The sequence below is a fragment of the Postia placenta genome, assembly GCF_002117355.1.
Source record: "Postia placenta MAD-698-R-SB12 unplaced genomic scaffold POSPLAscaffold_1, whole genome shotgun sequence".
NCBI classification, from domain to species: domain Eukaryota; kingdom Fungi; phylum Basidiomycota; class Agaricomycetes; order Polyporales; family Adustoporiaceae; genus Rhodonia; species Rhodonia placenta.
Genome location: NW_020169832.1, coordinates 3040029 through 3060183, shown reverse-complemented (window position 1 = coordinate 3060183; position 20155 = coordinate 3040029). Strand labels below are relative to the sequence as shown.

General features: G+C 56.0%; 10 protein-coding genes across 10 annotated transcripts; 4 read left to right on the top strand and 6 right to left on the bottom strand.

Annotated features, from left to right (window-relative positions):
• Nucleotides 1-384: 384 nt before the first annotated feature.
• POSPLADRAFT_1176862 (hypothetical protein) lies at nucleotides 385-2686 on the bottom strand. Its single transcript, XM_024488450.1, has 15 exons — nucleotides 2585-2686; nucleotides 2504-2523; nucleotides 2436-2451; nucleotides 2157-2380; nucleotides 2043-2109; nucleotides 1973-1987; nucleotides 1776-1902; nucleotides 1624-1723; nucleotides 1499-1574; nucleotides 1112-1448; nucleotides 980-1055; nucleotides 872-929; nucleotides 759-815; nucleotides 547-708; nucleotides 385-496 (listed from the first exon to the last, which is right to left on the bottom strand). The coding sequence occupies exons 1-15, from the start codon at nucleotides 2628-2630 to the stop codon at nucleotides 462-464; spliced, it is 1416 nt and encodes a 471-aa protein (XP_024344672.1). The 5' UTR covers nucleotides 2631-2686; the 3' UTR covers nucleotides 385-461.
• A 745-nt stretch (nucleotides 2687-3431) lies between these two features.
• On the bottom strand, nucleotides 3432-5375 carry POSPLADRAFT_1030765 (hypothetical protein; the record flags this gene model as incomplete). The annotated part of the gene is made up of 2 exons (XM_024476747.1): nucleotides 3432-5054; nucleotides 5184-5375. The coding sequence occupies 2 exons, from the start codon at nucleotides 5373-5375 to the stop codon at nucleotides 3432-3434; spliced, it is 1815 nt and encodes a 604-aa protein (XP_024344671.1).
• Nucleotides 5376-5765: 390 nt separating this feature from the next.
• POSPLADRAFT_1127211 (hypothetical protein) lies at nucleotides 5766-7066 on the top strand (the record flags this gene model as incomplete). Its single annotated transcript, XM_024483597.1, has 6 exons — nucleotides 5766-5894; nucleotides 6007-6335; nucleotides 6371-6432; nucleotides 6499-6609; nucleotides 6635-6880; nucleotides 6999-7066. 6 exons carry the CDS (start codon nucleotides 5766-5768, stop codon nucleotides 7064-7066), a joined length of 945 nt encoding a protein of 314 aa, XP_024344670.1.
• A 115-nt stretch (nucleotides 7067-7181) lies between these two features.
• POSPLADRAFT_1165401 (hypothetical protein) lies at nucleotides 7182-8028 on the top strand (the record flags this gene model as incomplete). The annotated part of the gene is made up of 4 exons (XM_024487883.1): nucleotides 7182-7648; nucleotides 7700-7721; nucleotides 7779-7836; nucleotides 7891-8028. Coding segments are annotated over exons 1-4 (396 nt in total), but the record flags the coding sequence as incomplete, so codon positions are not given.
• Nucleotides 8029-8111: 83 nt separating this feature from the next.
• POSPLADRAFT_1038221 (hypothetical protein) lies at nucleotides 8112-9363 on the bottom strand. Its single transcript, XM_024477350.1, has one exon. The coding sequence runs from the start codon at nucleotides 9346-9348 to the stop codon at nucleotides 8317-8319; it is 1032 nt and encodes a 343-aa protein (XP_024344668.1). The 5' UTR covers nucleotides 9349-9363; the 3' UTR covers nucleotides 8112-8316.
• Nucleotides 9364-10447: 1084 nt separating this feature from the next.
• POSPLADRAFT_1051988 (hypothetical protein) lies at nucleotides 10448-11162 on the top strand (the record flags this gene model as incomplete). The annotated part of the gene is made up of 2 exons (XM_024480227.1): nucleotides 10448-10871; nucleotides 10930-11162. 2 exons carry the CDS (start codon nucleotides 10448-10450, stop codon nucleotides 11160-11162), a joined length of 657 nt encoding a protein of 218 aa, XP_024344667.1.
• A 1190-nt stretch (nucleotides 11163-12352) lies between these two features.
• POSPLADRAFT_1129143 (hypothetical protein) lies at nucleotides 12353-15538 on the bottom strand (the record flags this gene model as incomplete). Its single annotated transcript, XM_024483812.1, has 7 exons — nucleotides 12353-12689; nucleotides 12807-13627; nucleotides 13684-14019; nucleotides 14059-14319; nucleotides 14419-14795; nucleotides 15194-15320; nucleotides 15371-15538. The coding sequence occupies 7 exons, from the start codon at nucleotides 15536-15538 to the stop codon at nucleotides 12353-12355; spliced, it is 2427 nt and encodes an 808-aa protein (XP_024344666.1).
• Nucleotides 15539-15976: 438 nt separating this feature from the next.
• POSPLADRAFT_1176855 (hypothetical protein) lies at nucleotides 15977-17110 on the top strand. Its single transcript, XM_024488449.1, has 3 exons — nucleotides 15977-16277; nucleotides 16339-16720; nucleotides 16896-17110. The coding sequence occupies exons 1-3, from the start codon at nucleotides 15982-15984 to the stop codon at nucleotides 17007-17009; spliced, it is 792 nt and encodes a 263-aa protein (XP_024344665.1). The 5' UTR covers nucleotides 15977-15981; the 3' UTR covers nucleotides 17010-17110.
• Nucleotides 17111-17624: 514 nt separating this feature from the next.
• On the bottom strand, nucleotides 17625-17900 carry POSPLADRAFT_1051985 (hypothetical protein; the record flags this gene model as incomplete). The annotated part of the gene is made up of 2 exons (XM_024480226.1): nucleotides 17625-17805; nucleotides 17845-17900. 2 exons carry the CDS (start codon nucleotides 17898-17900, stop codon nucleotides 17625-17627), a joined length of 237 nt encoding a protein of 78 aa, XP_024344664.1.
• Nucleotides 17901-18085: 185 nt separating this feature from the next.
• POSPLADRAFT_1038219 (hypothetical protein) lies at nucleotides 18086-19285 on the bottom strand. Its single transcript, XM_024477349.1, has one exon. It carries the CDS (start codon nucleotides 19066-19068, stop codon nucleotides 18280-18282), a length of 789 nt encoding a protein of 262 aa, XP_024344663.1. The 5' UTR covers nucleotides 19069-19285; the 3' UTR covers nucleotides 18086-18279.
• Between the last annotated feature and the right edge of the window lie 870 nt (nucleotides 19286-20155).

Here is a 20155-nt window from a genome sequence, read left to right as displayed (position 1 = left end):
AGACACGGGTGTTACTAGCGCAGAATATGACGAGGCCCCCGCAGGTGCTGCAGAAGTATTGAGAGGTGGAGATGGTGCAGGACGAGCGGAGCCCTTAGTACGCATCCATTCAGGACCAAAGTGCATAGTGGTGGTAGTCATTTTGCTAGTCAAGAGCGTACAGGAGACTGAGCGATACAGCACAAGTTCTGATTGCTTTGTTGGCTCGAGCAAAGCGGTAAGGCGGCGTAGCGGATATGTGAAAAGTCGCAAAGCGTGGCTAGTGCACACCTTGACCAGCGTGACCCACCTCAGGGCCGGTCCGAGAAACCCTATTATAGGGTTGACGCCTACCGGCTCTCGACACAAGATGCTAAGCGGCGGTCGCGAAGCTACATAATTACTTTGCATGCTGTATTAGCTCGTCCCCTGTGCATTGCACGACGTGACAACAATAGTAACAACAATGATTACAACCCCAATTACGCGAAAACTCTCCACTTGCTTGGCGGAATGGCTGCGGGAATCGTTAGGCGATGCTCAGACGATGCACAACATGTCACATACCTTGCAGCTTCCGAGCAGTGGGTATCATATAGAATAGCACTGACAGCACGCCCAGTACCAAGCAGATACCGGAGACAATGTAGTAGCCATCACTTTCTGTAACACACTTCCCTCCCAACTCGGAGCAGGACGTTTTACCATGATCAGAGACACACTCAGCGGCTGCCAAAGACTTATCAGATTAAATGATGTAGGCAAGGTATATGGCGTACCTTGTACTGAGAGATCGTTTCCAATCTGGCACTTGGCGACGCTGAACAAATCAACTCCTGTAGAACGCATGCTGATGAGCGGTCGCTGTGTTATTAGATTCCACAGACCAGACCTTTGAGCACGAAGAATCTGGGCCATGTGCCACCAAGATTCGAGAATGTCGCAAAGAGCTAGACCGAGTCAGTTCCCAGAGAATCCCTGCCTACAACGAATGACGCACAGTCATGTATGTCCCTCCCACAACTGGATCGGATATACGGCTGTGGAACGCTGCCATGCCTCCGAATTGGATTGTCCTATTGGGTCGCTTAAATCAGTGACCATCACATACCAGCTCATGATAAGCACGCACGAAGCAAAAGAGGATGTTACTGTCTGTATCACGATCAGCACGAAGAACCAAGTCGCGATTGGCGGTTTGGGGAACCAGTATACGGTCAAGGTCGCGGCCAGGGTAAGTGCCAAGCGCGGCCAATATGCATGAATCCATGGACGTAAAGGCTTGTCGCCGCGGGACCATCTCCCCGCTAGCCAACCACTGAAGATTTGGAACGGGAAGTCAATGAGGACAATCATGGCCAAATCCTCTCGACCAAGACCCTTCTCGACCATTTTGAGCGACGTAACAGCATCATGCGCCTGGAAGCCGATTTTTGCGAAGAGGTGTACGATGAGAAGTGTCTGTACATCTAAGGCGCTGAATCAGTGAATGTCTCATTGGCTTCGCGATCACGCGTACGCTTTAATTTGCAGATAGTCCACATGGTCATGTATACCGACTTGATGCTGATGTCGTGTTCTGTAGTCTCTTTATCCTGCAAAACATGAGTCGAAGAGATATGCATCACTGCAACTATAGTCTACCTCTTTTTTGAAGATGATCCAGACCGTTACGCCATACGAGAGGATCGCACAAAACAAGAGGTACATATTCAAGCTCAGGCGAGGGAAGCCCCATTTTTGGCTAAGCAAACGTGAGTAACGACGACAAGGGTGGAAGCGTGGTTGGTACGCACGCAAATGCTTCGCTGTTCAATGCCAGGAAGACGGTATATGACATGAGGTAGCCTGTGTTGAGGCCAATGGTTTGTGAGGTCGATGCATAGGGCAAATTTTCTTCTGACAAAAGAGTGAGTGCCCAACCTAGAACACACAACATGAGGGGTCAGCTGTCGCATTCTCTCAATTCGTCCCTTGAGAGACCATGTCTCACCATCAACGGCAATATCTGAGAGTTGACGGTCAGTGTGAAGAACCAATTGTATGTTGGACGAATTGCACACCTTGTGTCGCCGACAAGAAGACAAGACCAGTAAACGCGGCAGTCAGAATGTGGATATACTCCGCTGGCTAGTGCTTGTCAGACTGATGGTATGGTCACTGGTCGAGACACTCACATCCTTCATCATTTTGTCTGCGTAAAATGACATCACGAGCATAATGGTACCAACCAATATTTGCATTGGGATGATCCAGGATTTCCGTCTACCGACAGAAGGAATAAACACGGAGTCTACTATAGGCGACCAGAGCAACTTGAGAGAATAAGGATAACTCGACAACGAGAAAATAGCTAGTTGCGAGTAGGACAAATGTTCTCGTAGAAGGAATGGTAGGGACCCTACGGAGACAAAATCAGTAGTTGACCCATATAAGACATCACTGGCCAACCGTACCTAAAGCCAGTCCTAACTGCGACCGCACTGTCAGGTCACCATGGACGATCGATCAATTGAAGACTCACAGGAAATCCTTGACAGAGGTCTACCAAATTAAAAACGCAATCAGTGCATATAGGTTTACAGTTGACCATCACGACACTCACAAAGAACGATGAGCAGGACAATCGCTCTCTTGTCCCGCGACGACATAGGACGCTTTGCGTCTGGTCGCGGTGCGTCCTCGTCCGTCAATCCCTGCGCGGCCTGGCGACGCTCATCCTCTTCCAGGAGGCTGAGCTCTACCTCGTCTACACCTTCGACGTCGGCGGAATCCCATCGCTGGTGGGCATTCCGTGGTGTCTTGGGCGTCCGCGGCTGGATCTGGATGCTTTCCAGTGAGGTAGCCAGGGCTCTGGGGGGCATGTCCTGGTCGTCTGTAGGAGGGGAGTCGTTCTGAGGCCTCTGCCGCCGTCGTGGCTGTTGTTGGGCAGAGTCTGTTTGATGATGGGCGTCGGACATGGTAAAGTGCACTGGTTCTCGGTACGCGATCATACGGGTCCACGACGCGTGATGGCGACCACGTCAGCGCGCTTGACACTGGTCTAAATTGAAGCTCAGGTCGAGCAATATTTAAAGCCTTCTGGTTCATTCCAGCGACTTGCACTACTATCATCACACTTGCGATACTCTCGTAGCGGACGCTGCAGTCGCAACACGTATTTCTAGGACTGATTACAGACAGACGAGAACAGTACTCATAAACATAACAGATGGTGGGCGTAGCACTAGAGCAACGAAAGCGATATGAAGAGCGAAGGCAACAACAGCGGTGATGATAGCGATTCACATAACGAAAGCGAAGATAGCATCGAAGACATTGAGAGCGACGTAGGACGAAGACAGTATCTAGACAGCCGATGCAAGTGAGTTATGGGCGAAGGGGTATGTAGGTATGACATGGTTAGTATCGTACAAGTATGACGTTGTTGCAAACCAGACTTGTTATATCACTCATCTATGGGGCAAGCCGGAACTTGATCGTGATGATTTTGCCTCGAATCCGGTCCAGTACTTGTGAGCATCCTTGCACAACTCTGGTACTGGCATGTACGGCACTTCATCTAGCGCGAGGTCCCTGTATTCCACAGAGCCAAACAGCGAGTCCGCGTCCGTGCGGTACAGCCTCGTCTGCTTATAGCCGGGCATATACCCGATAAGGACGCGCTTGAATGGGACATAATCGTGTCTCTGGGCGAGCTTCACGAGCATCGCGGCTACCCATGCTTCATCGTGATGAAGAATCGTGCCCGTACACACAATGTGCAGAGTGAAAAGCGCCGGACAACTGACGCAGAACTCCTCCGAGTCCGGGAGCTCGGCGATCGCCGCGGCGCAGCCATCTGAGACTGTCAAGACCTCGAGTGCGGGGAACGCCCGCAAGACGTCGCGCATGGTGTGTGACTCGCAACCGGCACAATCCTCAATGCTCTTGGGAGCGTCTGCATCTAGTAACCAGAGTTCTCTGACTTTGTTCATCGGCAGGAACCTAGGCAGAGCGAGGCTGACCATCTCCTGCCCATGCCTGTACCTCTCGCCTTCAATGACTTCGAAGCTGATGCCTGAAGATCCCCCGACTGCTACCACGGTCGGGCTGTCAGCCCAGTTATAGATGGACAGCCGCGTGATGTCTTGAACTGTCGGAATGCCCGCGAGCCGCGAGAAGAAAGCGTCTGTGTTCTCTTCAGGGATCTCGGGGCAAACGATTCGTAGCGCGGTGTCGGAATTGATCGACCACTCAGTCAATACTGTTGTTACCACCTCGCAATGGACGCCGACAAATGCCAGTCTTCGCAAATTCGGTAATGTCACGGGACCTGGCATGTCAGAACTGTCCATGCGGACGAAGTCCTGGTGTGTAATGACCACATTCTCCAGCCGCGAGCACCACGCGGGGAAGTTGAGCAGGTCTAAAAGTGCGTGCCGTCCGTAAAGGCGCGAAATGTAGATATTCGTGACGGCGGGAAGCGGCACACCGGGCACCCAGTCCATATCGCTAATGGAGAGATTGCGCAGCTGCGGCGCGGTGTTCCGCAAGATCGTAACCATGCGGAAATAGGACGGCAGCGGGATGCCCGACAGCGCTAGCGTGCGCAGAACGGGCGCATTGAAGTTGAGTGTGCGGAGGCTGCTCGCTAGTTTGATGTCGCACTGGTCCCAGAGCAGCTCGATGACCCGCTGGCCGTGGGCACGCAAGATCCTCTGCATGCCCGGGCTCGCCTGGTCGCGCATGCTGATCTTCAGTGGGCACGTCCCGGAGCGTGCGGCGATTGCGTCGACCGCGCCTGCGGTCCTGATGTCGGGAAGACTCGTCCAGAGCTCGGGGATGTGGATGGCAACCTCGCGCCAGTGGCTGCAGATGTGCGTCAAGACGAGGACGTCTTTGATGTCAGCGAACTGTGACTCCCATATGCTGAACTCCAGGTCTGATGTATTGCCTTCGTTTGCACGGAATAGCTCCGGCACAAGCTTGAAAATACCCTCGAGAATTTCTAGGGGAAGCTGGTTAATTGGCAGCGTGGCATTACGCTTGCGCCGTAAGCACACGGATGGGTCGGCATGGAAGAACGCCTGCGTCTAGTTTTTGAAGTGATGAGTATCAGGAAGACTGTATGCAACTCCCATAACGCACCCGGGACGCGTCACTTCTGCTGTCGACCCTTATATGAGATTGAGGACCTTATGTGCATTCAAATCGAGACATACCTCAGGCTCTTGATCGACGGTCGACCCCGACGCAACCTCTGAGGCGGCGACACTGGTGAGCTCATCCAAGGCATGGCTCAGGCCAGACGTCGTTTCAACAGCCTCAGGGCAGGGGAGGAATGCGTGGGTGGGTGTTGGAGGAGCGCAGGGAACCACAAATCCACTAACACCTACCCTCACGGTGCATGGCATCATTTATCCCGATCATTGATCAGGCCAATCGAACCACCAGAATGTGATGTCAGAAGTTCAACCTAGTCTTCGCTAAAAGCCTTTCACTTGCTTTCTACTTGTAATAAATGCAGAAGTATCATTGCCCTGTCGACGAGAACCTGATGATTATCTCACAAGCACCCTTAAGAAACCTATCCCTTTCGAAAAAGTTTTCGTGGAGAACTTGGCCTGCCAACCGCAGCGGTAATTCGCCCGACCTGAACAAATCGGGAACTTACAACGCGGCTTAGACACGGTCAGGTGACACTGCTTCGGACGACACGCTCAGAGTTATACTACCTGTTGCTGTCTATCTAATCCCGATTCACGAGCCTACCTCATCGATCAAAACTTTCGAGGTCCCTCTAAATGGATCATCCAATATGGGAAGCATCATCACCGCCACCAGAGGATTGGCAAACCGAAGACGTCGATCGCGAGTGGCAGCATAACGGTATCGTGAGCGAAGAAGTCGATGCGTTTGGCATAAAGCAGTATGTAACATCGTTGAATTTGTGCTCTCACGGGCCGATAAGTGATCCTGTGCGGCAGTTATGAGGTATTTATTCACGCCATGAAACATTGCACCGGTCGTCTACAAGCGTTTCAGGTCAAATGGGCCGACTGGCATCGGCCAGACAACACGAACACAACCTGGGATCAAGGGCTCAATGACATGGACGCCGAACTGGAGGCATGGAATGATATGCAGACCGAGAAGCGTGTCAGAGAGGCCAAGGATAGCTTGAGCATCAAGATACCCCTCGATCTCGGCCAGCTTTGGCACGAAGATGCCACTGTGGAGCTTTCGCGTGGTTACGAGGAGAAACGGCGCGAGAGCGCTCGCACTGGTCTTCAGCGATATGCTAATTGGGATAACGTTCCAAAGCTGACTGACAACGACTCTGAGTCCTCGGAGGACCAACATGATGAGCGCCGGTCCTCTGACGATAGCGACACGGCTTCATCCACAGGGCATGCACGAATTTCACACAATCGGACCCGATTGATAAGGTCATCTACCATTGGCACACAAGTGAGCGGCCTATGTTTGGACCCGTTGTACTGTGTAAATCAATAAAACCGAAAGGCCTTTAACAAGGAAGAGGATTTGCAGACAACGGACCGTTCCATCGGGTCTCAATGGCAGCAGTCGCGATTGAATACGTCGCAGTCCAGGCCATTACCCCGACGGAAGCCGTCATCGCGCCAAGTAGTTTCGGAATCGTCGTCTCCAGACACGTCGCCATCAGAGGACAACACGCAACCTCGCAGGCCCATCAAACCTCTCCCTCGCCGCCGCCAAATGGTGCGGTCGGCAATTGTGGAATCGCCTGAAGCATCCCCTGCACCGCTATCTCGACCCTCTAGCTTGAAGGACGCTTGGAATTTGGTCGCGAGAGGTGCCGGCGCGGCGCCTATTTCTTTTGTAAACGAAGTCAATTCTGAGCCTTACCCATTGGGCCTGAACGGATTTGAATACTGTGAGTGCCACTATATTTGGTATGTTTCTGTAATATTTGCGTGTGTCGCAGACAACTTATATATCTTCAGTGCACAGGGAGTGCAGCGTCCAGAGTTGACATCTGAATATATTGTCAGCTGCGACTGCGTGTCTCGTTGTGAAGATGCGACAAGTTGCCATTGCCAAGGGCCATCGGAACTATTGAATGACTTCGGGGAAAGGGAATTTGCGTACACACATGAGGTTTGCACCTTGTTGTCTCATGCATTACCTCAACGCTGAACCGCCTAAATAGGGCTTATTCAAGTTCAATGTTTCGGGGGGAGTGGAAGTGATCGAGTGCAATAAAGTACCCATCGTGCATTGGCCTGTCATCTTGTATCTGACTGTTGCTACCAGAATTGCTCATGTACCGTGTGCTCTAATCGGGTAGCACAGCGGCCAAGAGATGTTCCCATCGAGATATTTCGCACAGAAAATTGCGGCTGGGGTGTGCGGGCAACTGTGGACCTCGCGCGCGGGAAAGTACTCGGTATATTCACAGGGTAAGAGTGGCCTCTGATTGTGGGATGGAAATGCTCACACTGAAGAAACACTGACAGAGAACTTATGTATGTCTCAGGTTATAAGGCCCCAATATATTTTCTCATAGTGAGTAGCACCCGCGAAGATGCTCATAGACGCACCGGGGACCGCAAAGCATATGTATTCGATCTTGACGTCCATGAGACGGGCAGCGACGATGAGGACGATGGCCGCAGGTACTCAGTTGATTCATACAGGGCTGGTGAGTGTCGCATATCAGTCCATGAAAATGACAGTCATGAAATGCCCCCAGGAAACTGGTCACGTTTCATCAAGTACGTACGGCTCGCTTTCGAAGTATCACTGATATAAAAGTTTGTGTCCATCCTCAGCCACTCATGCGAACCGAATCTGCAAATATTCCCTGTGATTTGGGACACCATACCCGAGGTATTGTGCATTAGCACGTCCTTTCCTTCTCTGCTCATGCTCGGTTGCGTTGAGCTCAATCAACCATACCTCGCGTTCGTCGCAACAGGCGCCATCCTCGCACGCAGCGAGCTCACCATCGACTACGAACCGGGTGCGGCGTTGGAATTCAAACGGAGCAAAGGTAAGGGTAAGGCGAGAGTACCTGATGGCGCGAAACCATGCATGTGTGGCGCCGAAAGCTGCAGAGGTTGGGTAAGGGTCTGAAGTGGTGGAATCAGCGGTTTTGCTTTCTTTTGTTATCAGTGTTGCTACCGTCTCACGAGCTTGTAAACTTTCGAATAACAATGATGAAGCCGCTGTGTCTTCCTTTCAGGTGCTCAGCCCCCGGAAAGTCATGAACACGCAAGCATTCCAGAGCATTCCATATAGCGAGGTAATCACACCATGACCTAGCAGATCGCGACAGAATGCGGACAGCGATACATAGCAATCATTAAATCATGACCCTTCCTTAGGAGGGATGTACTTGTCGAGTTTCTTGCGTAGAGGATGATCCATTTTGACACCACACGTTTTGAGAACCATTGCCAATTCGCCCGCCAATTTCTTCCTCTCTTCGTCGTCTCCGCCGTCGGACTCTAGCAGCTCTTTAACTGCACGCGCCAGACGGCCGCGCGGCATTGGTGGTTTGTCGCCATTAGCAGGTGGTTTCTTCCTCTTCCCTTTCCCTTTCATCTTAGGCACCATAAGCAGCGGTTCAAGCACCTCGATGCGAAAGCGGCGGTACGCCATGGACGCAAGGGGAACGACGCGATCGGGCGGGCTCGCAGCCTCCGCATACGCCTCCGCTTGCGAGAGCACCGCGGTAGCCGCGCCCTCCGTGTAGCCCCACTGCTTGAGCTCCTCCGTCCGGCGCTCGCGCAGACGCTTCTGGATTTTTTCTCGCGTGTCGTCCTCCTGGATGGTGCGCGCGACAGCGTCGAGTACGTCCGCGAGACGCAGCCAGCCGCGGTCCTCGTCGACCGCGCGCTTCACGTAGTGCCTATTCACGTAGTTAAGAAGGCGGCTGACGGACTGTGCGCCAGCGGCGTAGCGGTTAAAACAGGGGACGAGGTAATGCACGAGCGTGGTATCGTCTGTGGGTGCACCAAGAAAGAGGTCGCGGGCAGCGTCTGCATAGAAGCGGTCGATCTGCTCATAGAGGTCTGTGCCGCTCGCCTTGGCCTTCTCTGAGGCATCTGGACGTAGACCAGTGGGAGGTCCCGGGGCGGCTTGTTCGGACTGGGAGGTGAAGTAGTTGTACACCGCTGTGTGCACGCCCATGTGATAGCTGACGTCTATGGCGGGAGGTTTGCTGGTGTTGTTGGTTGGAGATCGTACGATATGGTTCAGAGCGGGCTGGAGATATCCCCAGAGGGCGGGCAGCGATGCAGCGGGATTTGCACTGCCTGTAGATGGGTTAGGCAGAGGCGGCGGCGGAGGGGTGGGGTCCGGTGCAGTCTCCTGCTTGGGAGCTGCTGTGATGGACATGTTGAGCAGGCGAACGAAAGCGTGGGCAGACGGGAAAAGCAGCCAGGGCGGAAGCGAATTGTATACAACAGTGCCGTAAGTGGCAACAGCTTTCGTGACTTCCATTTCTGTCATTCAACGCCAGCGCCTTCAATTGCAAATCACTGCGGACAATCATCATTGATATTGCTAGCACGCATATTGGCCAAAGTGTGTGAAACATTTGGATAATATTTCAGAGCTCCCAGTGCTTACCGGGACCCTTTCAATTGCGGCATTCAACTCACGTAGCCCCTAGGCAGCCTTTCTGAGCGAGGAGAGCACGCTCGCTCTGTAGTCGCTCAGCGTGACCGGTTGACCTCTGGATTCAAAAACAAAACATTTCAATCTGCCTCTAGTGACAACCCTGAGACAAAGTCTGCACGGTGCGTGCATATGTAAAATTTCTGTTTTATTCCTTCTTACTGTTGCCACCCGGAGGCAATAATCTCGGTGGAAGCGCCTCCGGTAAATTGGTGACTAGGTCACTTCTCCCGCTTGGTATGCACTACGGCCTTTGGTTGCACAACACGTACACTTGAACGTCGCGCAGGTAAATCCTGGTTCTATAACAATGGCAGCGGGACAGGACAGACCGGGCTAGGCATCTTCAACCAACCCTCATTGCCTAACCATGCGGGCTTCCGCGTTCAAACTTTTGGGACACTCTCTTTGTTCATACCGTCTTTTGGTATCGCTATTGCTCTAGCAGCACCGTCACGTTTAGAGCGACATCAAGGTACCATTCGGCAGACGACAATGCGAAAGCGCTATTTCACTGTGAGTGTCGTCCCCGCTTTGGCCTTTCGAATCACAATTACCCAGCGTCCGGATGCCATCCAAGCCAGAGGCGTGGCCCGTCTATCGGTTGTACATTCAGCCTTGCTTTGCGCCGTGCCTATAAAAACCCCTCTACAAACGAAGGCTACAGTCCACCCCCGTTCGTTCCCCCTGCGTCTCTACCGCCTGCTTTCAAGCTACTCCCGTTATATTCAAGTCAGGCCTATCCTCTGTCAGTCATTACATCCCCATTGGCCAATACTGGTCATACGACGAACCGTCACGGTCACCGGAGCCCCCTATGTCGCCAAATGACTCTTTCGAGCCCAAATACTTTCGTCTGAATGGAGACACAGACCTCCCGCGTCCCGCCGCCATGCAGACACGCGCCGCATACAAGCCGCGCACATCGGAAAGACGTCGCGGGCGCACCGGCTGTTGCTCCGAGCCCATAGTACTTGCTCTCGGCTTCGCAGGAGCCTTACTCGCTGTGGTAATTGTGGGTTTGTCCTGCATCGGAGCCTTCTTTGCGTTTCTGTGTTCGGGTACTGGCCTCCTGATCCTGCGGCACGCAGAGGGCTACGCGCACGCCCATATCAAGACGATCTTCATCGCGAGCGCCACAGGCGGCGCTGTTTTGATTCTCGTCGTGGGCTTCCTCGTCGGGGTCGTCATTCTGATCGTACACTGGTTGCGGGAGGGGGTCTCTGGAGCGGCTGCCCTGGGTGTCCGATGACAGCGACGCCGGCGACAATGTCTTGACCAATATCTTGGCACCCATAGATTGGACAATCGTCGGCCTAGTCAAATCCGCACTCGTCGGGGTCTGCGGACAAGTGGTTGGAAACTACGTCCTGCAGGGAAGATTGCCAGGAGAGCTGGACCTGCACCTCACGCTCAAACTGGATGGTGTCGGTTACTTACTGGTTATGCTCGGCGCGGCGGCACGTGGCGGCGTGGCGCGGTGGGGATACGTCCAATGCTGTGCGTCTGACGGCAATTCGAGCGACTGCTAGGTGGATGCACACCGCAAACATCGAGGTATGTACCATCGGTACCCATTGCTCATTTGTGGAGATAAAACTCAACATTACACAGGATTCTTGTGGCAGACATGGCTCGCTTCCTGTTCGGTAACCGAGGCTGGCTCCCCTATGCGGACTTGGAGGTCGTATGTATGTACCGGGTGATTTCGTGGTCTTGCGCGGGATTATATCATATCATTTGGAATGTGGTTTCGGCCACTCGAAACGCGTCGTGCTCCCGATACTTTGATCAAAGCCAACATCCTCTTGACGAAACTCTGTGGGATCAACCGCTATGCCTGATGCAATATCAACCTCGACGACTCGCTTCACAACACATACTGGGCAGGCGGTTTTGCGGTTTCAGCTAAACCGAGCCCGCTGCCGGCAACGCTGGCGGAAGCATGAGCCAGCGGCAATAGGCCACACTCACTTACTTCAGTGCCATATAGCGGTTGCATTCTGCAACTCTGATCGCTAAATGAGAAGTACTCCCCTTTGCCTGTATTGAAATTATTTTTCTGCCGTGTCCCACAGAGTCATGCAGCCACCAGAACCCAAATTGTGGCTCCGAGGCGTGTGTATAACATAAGCTCATTCGCTATGCCTGTCATGGGAGAGAACGTTGGCAGTGTGCTCAATTCAGGTGCATTGCCTTTTGTGGATCGATAGAGAAGTGGTCGTTATTAGCGATCTATCCGCTGGTGCCACACTACTTACCTTAGCGAGTTACAAATTACATGAGCGTTCGATAAGAAGACGCATCCATACTGGCATCTGCACATTGTTGATGGACGAAACTTTGATTGTTAATATTAACATGTCCGTGGTATTGTCTCGGGCATACACGACATGGCTTACACTAACCCAAGTCTCGGCCGTTGCAGACTGACAAGTCGCACTTGGACCAAATACACGAGAGCCTATAATTATAGGTCTTTTACATATAGATGTCGAAATCGCTGTGAGTGGGGGAAGATCCAGGGATCCAGAAATACGGTCCTAGCTACATGACATACTAAGGTAAATGCGAAAGCAAAGAAAGCGCGAGCAGGAATAAATCACAACACCACATGAAATTCCAGATCCTCACCGTACCGTACTCGGGGTTGACCCGCGGCCTAGCCACAACAGAACTCGTCCCCTCCTCATCTTTATCACGAACGACTGCCACTGCAGAATTACACCACCCCCAGAACAACCGTGGCCCTCAGGCTCACCTCGCGCCCCGCTGGCGCCCCTCGCCCCTCGCGCGGCTGCCCGTCCGGCCCGACTTCGATGTACTCCTCCGTCCTGAGCGAGCTCGACTTCCAGCCCCAGCTCTGGCTCACCGAAAACACGTCCGGCGCGCTCGTGAAGCGCGTCAGGCTCGCGCCCGTCGCGCTCGCACACGCGATCGCGAAGTACGCCGACACCGACGCGCGCTGGTCGCGGTACGGCTGCTGCGGCGACACTGCGGGCGCCGTCGCCGGGAGCGTGTTGCCCGCGCCGAGCGTCGTGCTGCTGCTGCTGCTGCCGCTGCCGCTCGACGTGGATGCGAGTCCGCTCGGCAGCGACGACGCGAGCGCCGGAGAGTTGGGCGTGGATATGGGCGTGGTGCTCCGCGAGAGTGGGAGTATCGGCAGGCCGGAGAACGAGTAGCCCTGAGACGGCGAGTGGAGCGATGGCGGGCGCGGGGTCGAGACACTCGCAGAGGGCGGCCTGTTCTGCACCTGCAGCCCCTGCCCCTGAGTCTGCCCTGGCGCACGCGCCGCGGGGGCTGATGGTGCCGACGACGCCGGAAGCGGATCGACTGAGGATTGGCGGTGGAGATAAACCCCGAGCTGCACGCCCTTCTTCCGCACGACCTGCACGTACACGTTGTACAGGCTCCCGGCATACCACACGGTATGGCTGTGCAGACGGCTCTTCTCCTTGAGCGAGTCGACGTCCCAGAACTCCACAGAGAACCGATACGGCGGATGCGGTGACCACTTGCTCGTCCCCGGTGTGACGGGGGACACGGGGGAGCCCGAGAAAGAGGCGATCGTCGACGCGGGAAAGCGCTGCTGCTGCAGGCCAAAGAAGTTCGCTTCGGACGTCGGCACCGTCTTCTTGGGTGCATCCATCTTTGAAGGCGAGCCCAAATCGAAGAGCTGATCCATGGACGCGCCATCGATGCCAGCGGTGTCTCCGATGCGAATCGAAGAGTCGCCCGGCACAGGGTACAACGACGTGTCCCTCTCCTGTGCCACGAGCGAGGCGACATCGGAAGCGGACAGCGCGATCCCCAGCTCCTTGTCGCGCTGTGATGGCGAAAGCGGCGGCGAAAGAGGTCCCGATGCCGGCCTCGCAGTGATGCGATGTCGCAGCACGTCCTGCGCCCAGTGGGACGCCTGCAGCACCGACAGCGGCACAAAGTGCTGCCCCGTCGACGGCGACGCGTCCCGCGAAATCGCAATCACGTCGTCCAGAATCTGGCGAGCATCCGCATGGTCAGCACCCCCGCACCTCCAAGCGCGACGGAACCCACCATGTTCTCGTAGTATATGCCCGTCCGGAACAGCGCCTCCCACTCCTTCTCCTCCTCCTCGTCGATGCCCTCCTTCCGCCGCATCTCCACCACCGTCTTCGCCATCTCGTACCGCTCGCGCTCACCTCTGACGAACAGCGCGTCGCTCGACAGCAGCCCGCGCACCCACCGCGCGTCCAGCCCGCCACACCGCCACACCACAGGCACCGCCATCTCGCGCGTGTCTGCGCCGCCCACCGCGCTGCCGTTCCGCGCGCGCTCCGCGAAGCGCGACGGCGCCGTCGACGTGCGCTTGCGCCCGCCGCCCTGGTCCTCGCTCTTGCTCTGCGCGTGCCCCTGCGCGTGCAACTCCCTGCCCTTGTCGCTGCCACGCACGCGCGTCACGTCCTCTTCGCAGTGCAGGATGTCCGCGCCCCAGCGCGCAAGCCAGCACGCCGCCGCCTCCCCGATCTTGTTCGACACCGCGCCGTAGACGTACGCGGGCTCGGGCGCGCGCCGCGACTCCGCCTCGTAGTCGTCCGTGCCCACGTCCATGTCCGAGCCCGAGTCGTCGGACGTGGCCGACGCGGGGCCCTCCTTGCAGAGCTCGTCCTCCTGCGAGGACCCGCTGTCCGGTTCGGCGCGCATCGCGAGCGCCTGCATCTTGTCTGTTATGGCAGCGTCGCGGGCTCGTGCTGTGCCTTTGACCCTGCCCTTTTCCCGCGCCTGCTCAGCCTCCTCCTCCTCTTCGGACACCAGCTCGGCGACACTCTCCAGGCCCACCGCTGGCTCGTGTCCGTCACCAGGCTCGTCGTTGTCGGGTGGCCCGATCCCGTGTCCCAGCGCGAAATGGAGGTAACGCACCGCCGTATACGGCCCGACGGTGCTCAGGATCATCTGGAGCGCCTCGGACGCGACGGCGGGCATGGACAGGAATAGTGAAGTGGCGAGGAGGGAGAGGAGGAAACGTGGAGTTGCTCGGTGGTGGCCAGCCGGCGTTGACGATGATCGCGCAGACGAGGGATAAGGGAAGGCGGGCGTGAGCGGCTGCGAGGGCGTAGGTATTAAGGAGGACGCGACGTGCAGTGGTGGACCGCCGCCGTACAATCGAGCAATGCATACTCTAGTGTTGTCTCAGAATGAGTATAGTGATACACGCTTGCGAGGACTTACTCGAATGCTGTGAGCAGAAGGGAGTGTCAGCAAGATTCCACCAAGACAGCAATGTGAGTATTGGTGATTGCGCTCATGTATGCATTACAGGAGGGGACAGAGATATGTACATGGATGAGTCCTCGGCAGCCACAGTGGCTGTTAGCAGACTCACCCCCCAGTCTCCCATGTACCCTCCATGAGCGACATCAGGCCACATTGGTGACTTGACATTTCATTCGGCCGCGAGCGCTGTTGTGGATCGCTGTCACCACAACGCTGACGTCGAGGACCACCAGAAACGGGTCACACGAGCGTTTATATGCCACAAGCGCCTTCTCCTGCAGAAGCCGGGCGCACCGCGAAGAGAAGCACTCACCGGCACGGGTGATGTTGGGGTCGTCGAATACAATCATATCGATGACATCGGGCTCTGCTCGCCTGCTGCTCGCGAGCTTCGCCTTGGACTCGACGAAGCCCGACGTGAATAGCGATTGGAAGAATCCCTGCGCGCGGAACGTCAGAGGCGAGCGCGAACACGGTACGGGCCACATACGGCTTGGATGAGGATGACGCGATGGAGCTTGTAGATCGCATGCCACGAGCCGCGGACGCGCAGCGCGACGTCGGCGGTCTTGCGGGTGAGGAAGGACTGGTAGAGATGCGATTGCAGATCTGCCGGTGTGGGACCGCGCGCGGGCGAGGCAGCGTGCGGGGTGGCCATGTCCTGTGCCTGTTTGCGGAGAGAGGGGAGGGAGGTGGAATACGGGATCGCGAGGCGGGCGAGGTACGGGTTGTGGGTATACGGCGGGGGAGTCGAGGCGGGCGGGTAGGAGGTAGATGCGGGGAAGGGGACTATATGGTCCATGCTGACGAATGGGGTCTAACGAAGACGGAATAATATTATGTTGCTGATCCTGGGAGTTGGACGGAGGCTGCTGCTGGATCGAGCCCAGGGCGAGAGCGCACGACGATGCCGGTGAGAGGAGTCTGCGATCAGGTGCAGACTTGCCTAAGCCGTCCTCTCCTCTTGACGCCGTCGTCTCCTCTTTCGACTCCTGCCCCACGCGCACGCTGACGCCCGTGCCTCGTGGCTCGCGCGTCCGCTCTCGATTGACGATCTCCCGCCTCGGCCCGTCCTCCGGCGCTGTCCTCCTCCTCCCGCCCATGTCGTACGCACAGCCACATCCCCGCTTCTCCGTGCTCTCCTCCTCGTCCCTCGCCTCCGCCGAGCACCTCTCCACCGCGTCGTCCACCCGCTTTTCCCTCTCGTCCGCACCTTCCATCAACACCGCGACCGGCGCGCCCGCAAAGTCCCCCGCACAGCGCCCCAGCATCTATGACCGTCCGCTGAACAAAGCCCGCGCCGCGGAGGTGTCCGCGAGCGCGTTCGCGTTCCTCTTCTCCGAGGTCGTCCAGTACACGCAGAAGCGCGTCAGCGGGATCAACGATCTCGAGCGCCGGTGCGTGTGCTGCGCTCCTTCCGCCCTTCACCACTGATCGTCCCCCGCCCTCCGATCACAGGCTCAACACGCTCGGGTACCGCGTCGGCACCCGCGTCCTCGAGCTCATGACCTGGCGCAACGAGGCCTCCTCCAAGGCCCCCAAGCGCGAGATCCGCTTCCTCCCCGCCCTCATGTCCATCCACACCCAGCTCTGGCGCGCCGTCTTCGGCCGCCCCGCCGACGCTATCGAGAAGAGCGTCGAGAACGCAGACGAATGTGCGTCTGCCCTCCTCCAGCGTGCGCAGCCCATGATACTGCCCGCTGACCCCGCGCCAGACATGATCATCGACAACGACCCGCCCATCACGCGCCACATCTCCGTCCCGCGCGACATGAGCCAGCTCAGCTGCTCGTCCTTCACCGCGGGGGTCGTGGAGGCCGTGCTCGACGGCCTCGGCTTTGTGCGTCCCTTTCCATGTCCCTGCGCGCGTGACCGCTTCGCTGACGAGACTTTCCCAAACCCACACGGCTCCTTGTGTCTCTCACCGTCCACGCGTGCGGCCGCCGTCTCCCACCGCCGCTTCTACTCATCCCGGTCCTGCACGCATGCACCACATGACGCGCACGGCTTTGTAGCCCGCACGGGTGACCGCGCACAACACGCCGACAGACCAATATCCCGCACGGACGACCATTCTCATCAAGCTCGAAAAGTCCGTGCTCGACAGAGAAGAGGCACTCAAGATGTAGACTGCGCGTCTTGCGGGCATGTGTGTATTAGTACGACATGGACTCTTGTTCTGTTGGTCGTCATTCTATGGGCGGTAGAAATACCATTACAGTGAAGACTGACATTGTTGACGGGCGCGACATTTACGGCCTTCCATCATTGGTATAACTCGCTCAGTATCTTTTCGTTCTCCTTCGAAGCACGCGTGCGCAAGAAACGACGACGCCTATGCACCTCCCTGTATGCTCCACAAATGCCCATGTTGGGTCATTTGGCTCACACGGGTACGGGTACGGTTACAGCAGAACCAACAACGATAGACCTCCCTCGCAAAATGTACAGATAGACGACACGGGGCATAGCGGCGCTCGGCACCTCGGGGTGACGTGCCATCATCCCTTAGAGGTTGCTCGCGGCAGCCACATACTGTGATCCACACCAATGTCTCAATAGTCGTCCGTTCGTCGAGGTCTACCCCGTCGCGCTATGCTTTCACTAGCAATGGTGGACAGCGACGAATTGTACACCCCATGACGCGAGGCCAGTAGCTTCCTCAATCTGAGCGTTAGTCATGCAGCCAGATGCGCATATAACGGGTTCCTTGAACTTTCAGATGTCAGATATATCGTCCATTACTAACCATGAAGGACGAGAGGATGGGGAATCACGTCAGCCTCTCGGTAGCCTATCTCTGACTCTCGGCCACCCACCGCCGTCTCTGCACCACTGCCGACACCTGCCGCGAGCTTCTGCCCCACCTTGCCCCCGAGTATAATCTGCGAGGGGACGTCTGTCGTTGTTGGTTTTGCTGTGACGCTATGCACGTGAAGTTGAGACTTTACTTGAACTACTTACATGAGCGCATAATCTCTGAGGCCAGCTTTCTTTTGTGCAGAGATGACGAAAGCCATCTCGCAACATGTACTGCCCCCTACATGTATTTGCTTGTCCCACCACCACTGGAAGGTCATGGAAGTCGTATGCATACAAGCAATACCTCTCAGCATAATACTACTGATGCCCTCGAAGGCCGACATGGAATACCTTGACGTGGCTGACGCCACATTCCCGATCAATCACACGCATTTCGCTCAAGAAAATGGGAACGACCCAGGATACATACACACAATGCCTCCGCTTCGAAATACACGTACAGGTGCGAGACTTCGCGAACAAGAAACAAGCCACATCTATTGCCACAAACGGCTGGCGAACAGTTGAGGCTCGTCTCCACAGAGGAACATTGGACAGCGGTAATGCATACCTCGTCGATTCCGATGAGCATCCGCCTTAGTTGCCCCAACTATTGTATGCACAGCACCCTCCCGTGCCGCCAATGAGTGCCAGAAGGGCCAGCGGGTAGCCGACACCATCCAATTTGAACGCGAGGTGCAGGTCCAGCCCTCCCGACAGTCTTCCCTGCAATATGTAGTATCCCACCGCTTGCCCGCAGACCCCGACAGGCACAGAGGCGAGCATGGTCACGATCGCCCAGAATACGATGGACGACCCGTCGTCGTCGTCACTCCAGGGCACCAGGCTCAGAGATCCCTCCAAGAGCGACTTTATCGTGGCGCAGACAACCCAGGCCACGAAGACCACCGCGACAGCCAGGACAGCACCGCCTGTGGCGCTCGCGATGTAGATCGCCTTGGTATCGGCGTCCACGTACTCCTCTTTGTGCCGCAGAAAATAGAGGCCAATGTACGAACAGAAGGGTGAGAAGCCGGCGCCGACGAGAGATGCGGCCACAGCGACGAGAAGGGAGATGCCTCCGATGAAGATGAACCAGAGCCCTGCGTCCTCTGCGAAGTCGACGCAACAGGCAGCGCACCGTCGGAGCCTTCTACGTTTGCGCGGCTTGTCTGTGGCGAGCGGGGGGATGGTGGCGGGATAAGGAAGCAGAGTGTCCCCGCTCATACTACTGATACGAGAAGAGCTGGACTTGGAAAAGACATCCTTCTCCGTGGGTAGATCCGAGAACAGCGGCGGCTGGTCTTCTAGGTCCAGATCGATCTTCGACAACGTTGAATCGAGGGGCATGTAACAAGTGTCGGAGGAGGAAGCTGACCTGGGCATATGGGAGTGGCTTGAAAGCGGACGGGGACGAAGGGTGGATCGAATGTGAGTGCTTCGTTCGTGCAGGCTTTAAATAGATGTGCGCCGGCTTATCTGAGTTCGTGTGGCGACATCTGATGTGGTTGTGGTGGTTGAGTTGGTATAGAACATAGCCAATTGAAGTAGGCGCTTCCAGTGAACTTTAATTGACAGTGCTAGTGACTAGTCAAGCGCCGCCTAGTAAGAAGAGTTCTCAAGCAAGACACCCACGGTCAGTTTAGATATCTGGCTTTGTCCCACTACGGACCCTGTTGCGGCTGTGCATACCGCCACCACCCAGATATCACTCGTCGACGCGACACCTGAGCTGTGTGTGCTGTGTATAGCACGGGTCCTAGTATCTACTGATGGGCAATTCTGACTCCGTCGAGACAACTGCGCCCCGTTGGCGACAGTACCTAGGGATAGATAAAGCTATGCTGCGTTATTATAGTGACATTCGAGGCGCGAAAAGGCACGGTTTGAGGCGAGAGCGAGAGCGACTACCTGCCAGACTTGCCGGGCGTCTCCTTCACGGTCAACATGCGAACAAACAAATGACACATCTATGTCTTGCGTTCGCACGCACCAATGCCGTGATCAACAGTGATGTATTAACGGCATGGGTCAGATGTTGGGAAGTAGTCCATAAGGATCGATGAGTCAGGGAGTGACAGTATTAGCGAGTGGGAAAGCGAGAGGCCATCTACATGATGATGAATTACGAGAGACTACCGAAAGCAAACATGAACCGATAGGAAGTGGGCGAAGCCCCCCGCCCCCCTCCCCCTTCGTGGGAAACAATGGGGCAAGGTTCCCGGCGCAGAACACAGGACCATGACCTGTCGGAATCCCGAGTAAGCAGCGATGGGCGGGTGGGCCACCCGGAGCAACCGGGCAGACACCCAGACCAGCCGAAGGCCAGAATGACGGAGAGGGACTCAGACGTGGAGATGGTGCAAGGGTTCTGTCACCCAATGAGGAGGACACGGACTGAAGGCGAGGAGGACAAATGACGAGAAGCGGCCAGTGAAAAGGCGGCAGGTGGAGTGGGAGAGGAAGGGAAGCT

Coding starts and splice junctions, on each gene's coding strand:
- POSPLADRAFT_1176862 (XM_024488450.1), bottom strand. CDS start 2,630: ATGTCGTCGCGGGACAAGAGAGCGATTGTCCTGCTCATCGTTCTTT. Junction 1,724..1,775: donor TTGAACAGCGAAGCATTTGC/GTGCGTACCAAC, acceptor ACGTTTGCTTAG/CCAAAAATGGGGCTTCCCTC. Junction 930..979: donor TGGGAGGGACATACATGACT/GTGCGTCATTCG, acceptor GACTCGGTCTAG/CTCTTTGCGACATTCTCGAA.
- POSPLADRAFT_1038221 (XM_024477350.1), bottom strand. CDS start 9,348: ATGTCCATCACAGCAGCTCCCAAGCAGGAGACTGCACCGGACCCCACC.
- POSPLADRAFT_1176855 (XM_024488449.1), top strand. CDS start 15,982: ATGTCGTACGCACAGCCACATCCCCGCTTCTCCGTGCTCTCCTCCTCG. Junction 16,278..16,338: donor ATCAACGATCTCGAGCGCCG/GTGCGTGTGCTG, acceptor CTCCGATCACAG/GCTCAACACGCTCGGGTACC. Junction 16,721..16,895: donor TGCTCGACGGCCTCGGCTTT/GTGCGTCCCTTT, acceptor ACGGCTTTGTAG/CCCGCACGGGTGACCGCGCA.
- POSPLADRAFT_1038219 (XM_024477349.1), bottom strand. CDS start 19,068: ATGCCCAGGTCAGCTTCCTCCTCCGACACTTGTTACATGCCCCTCGAT.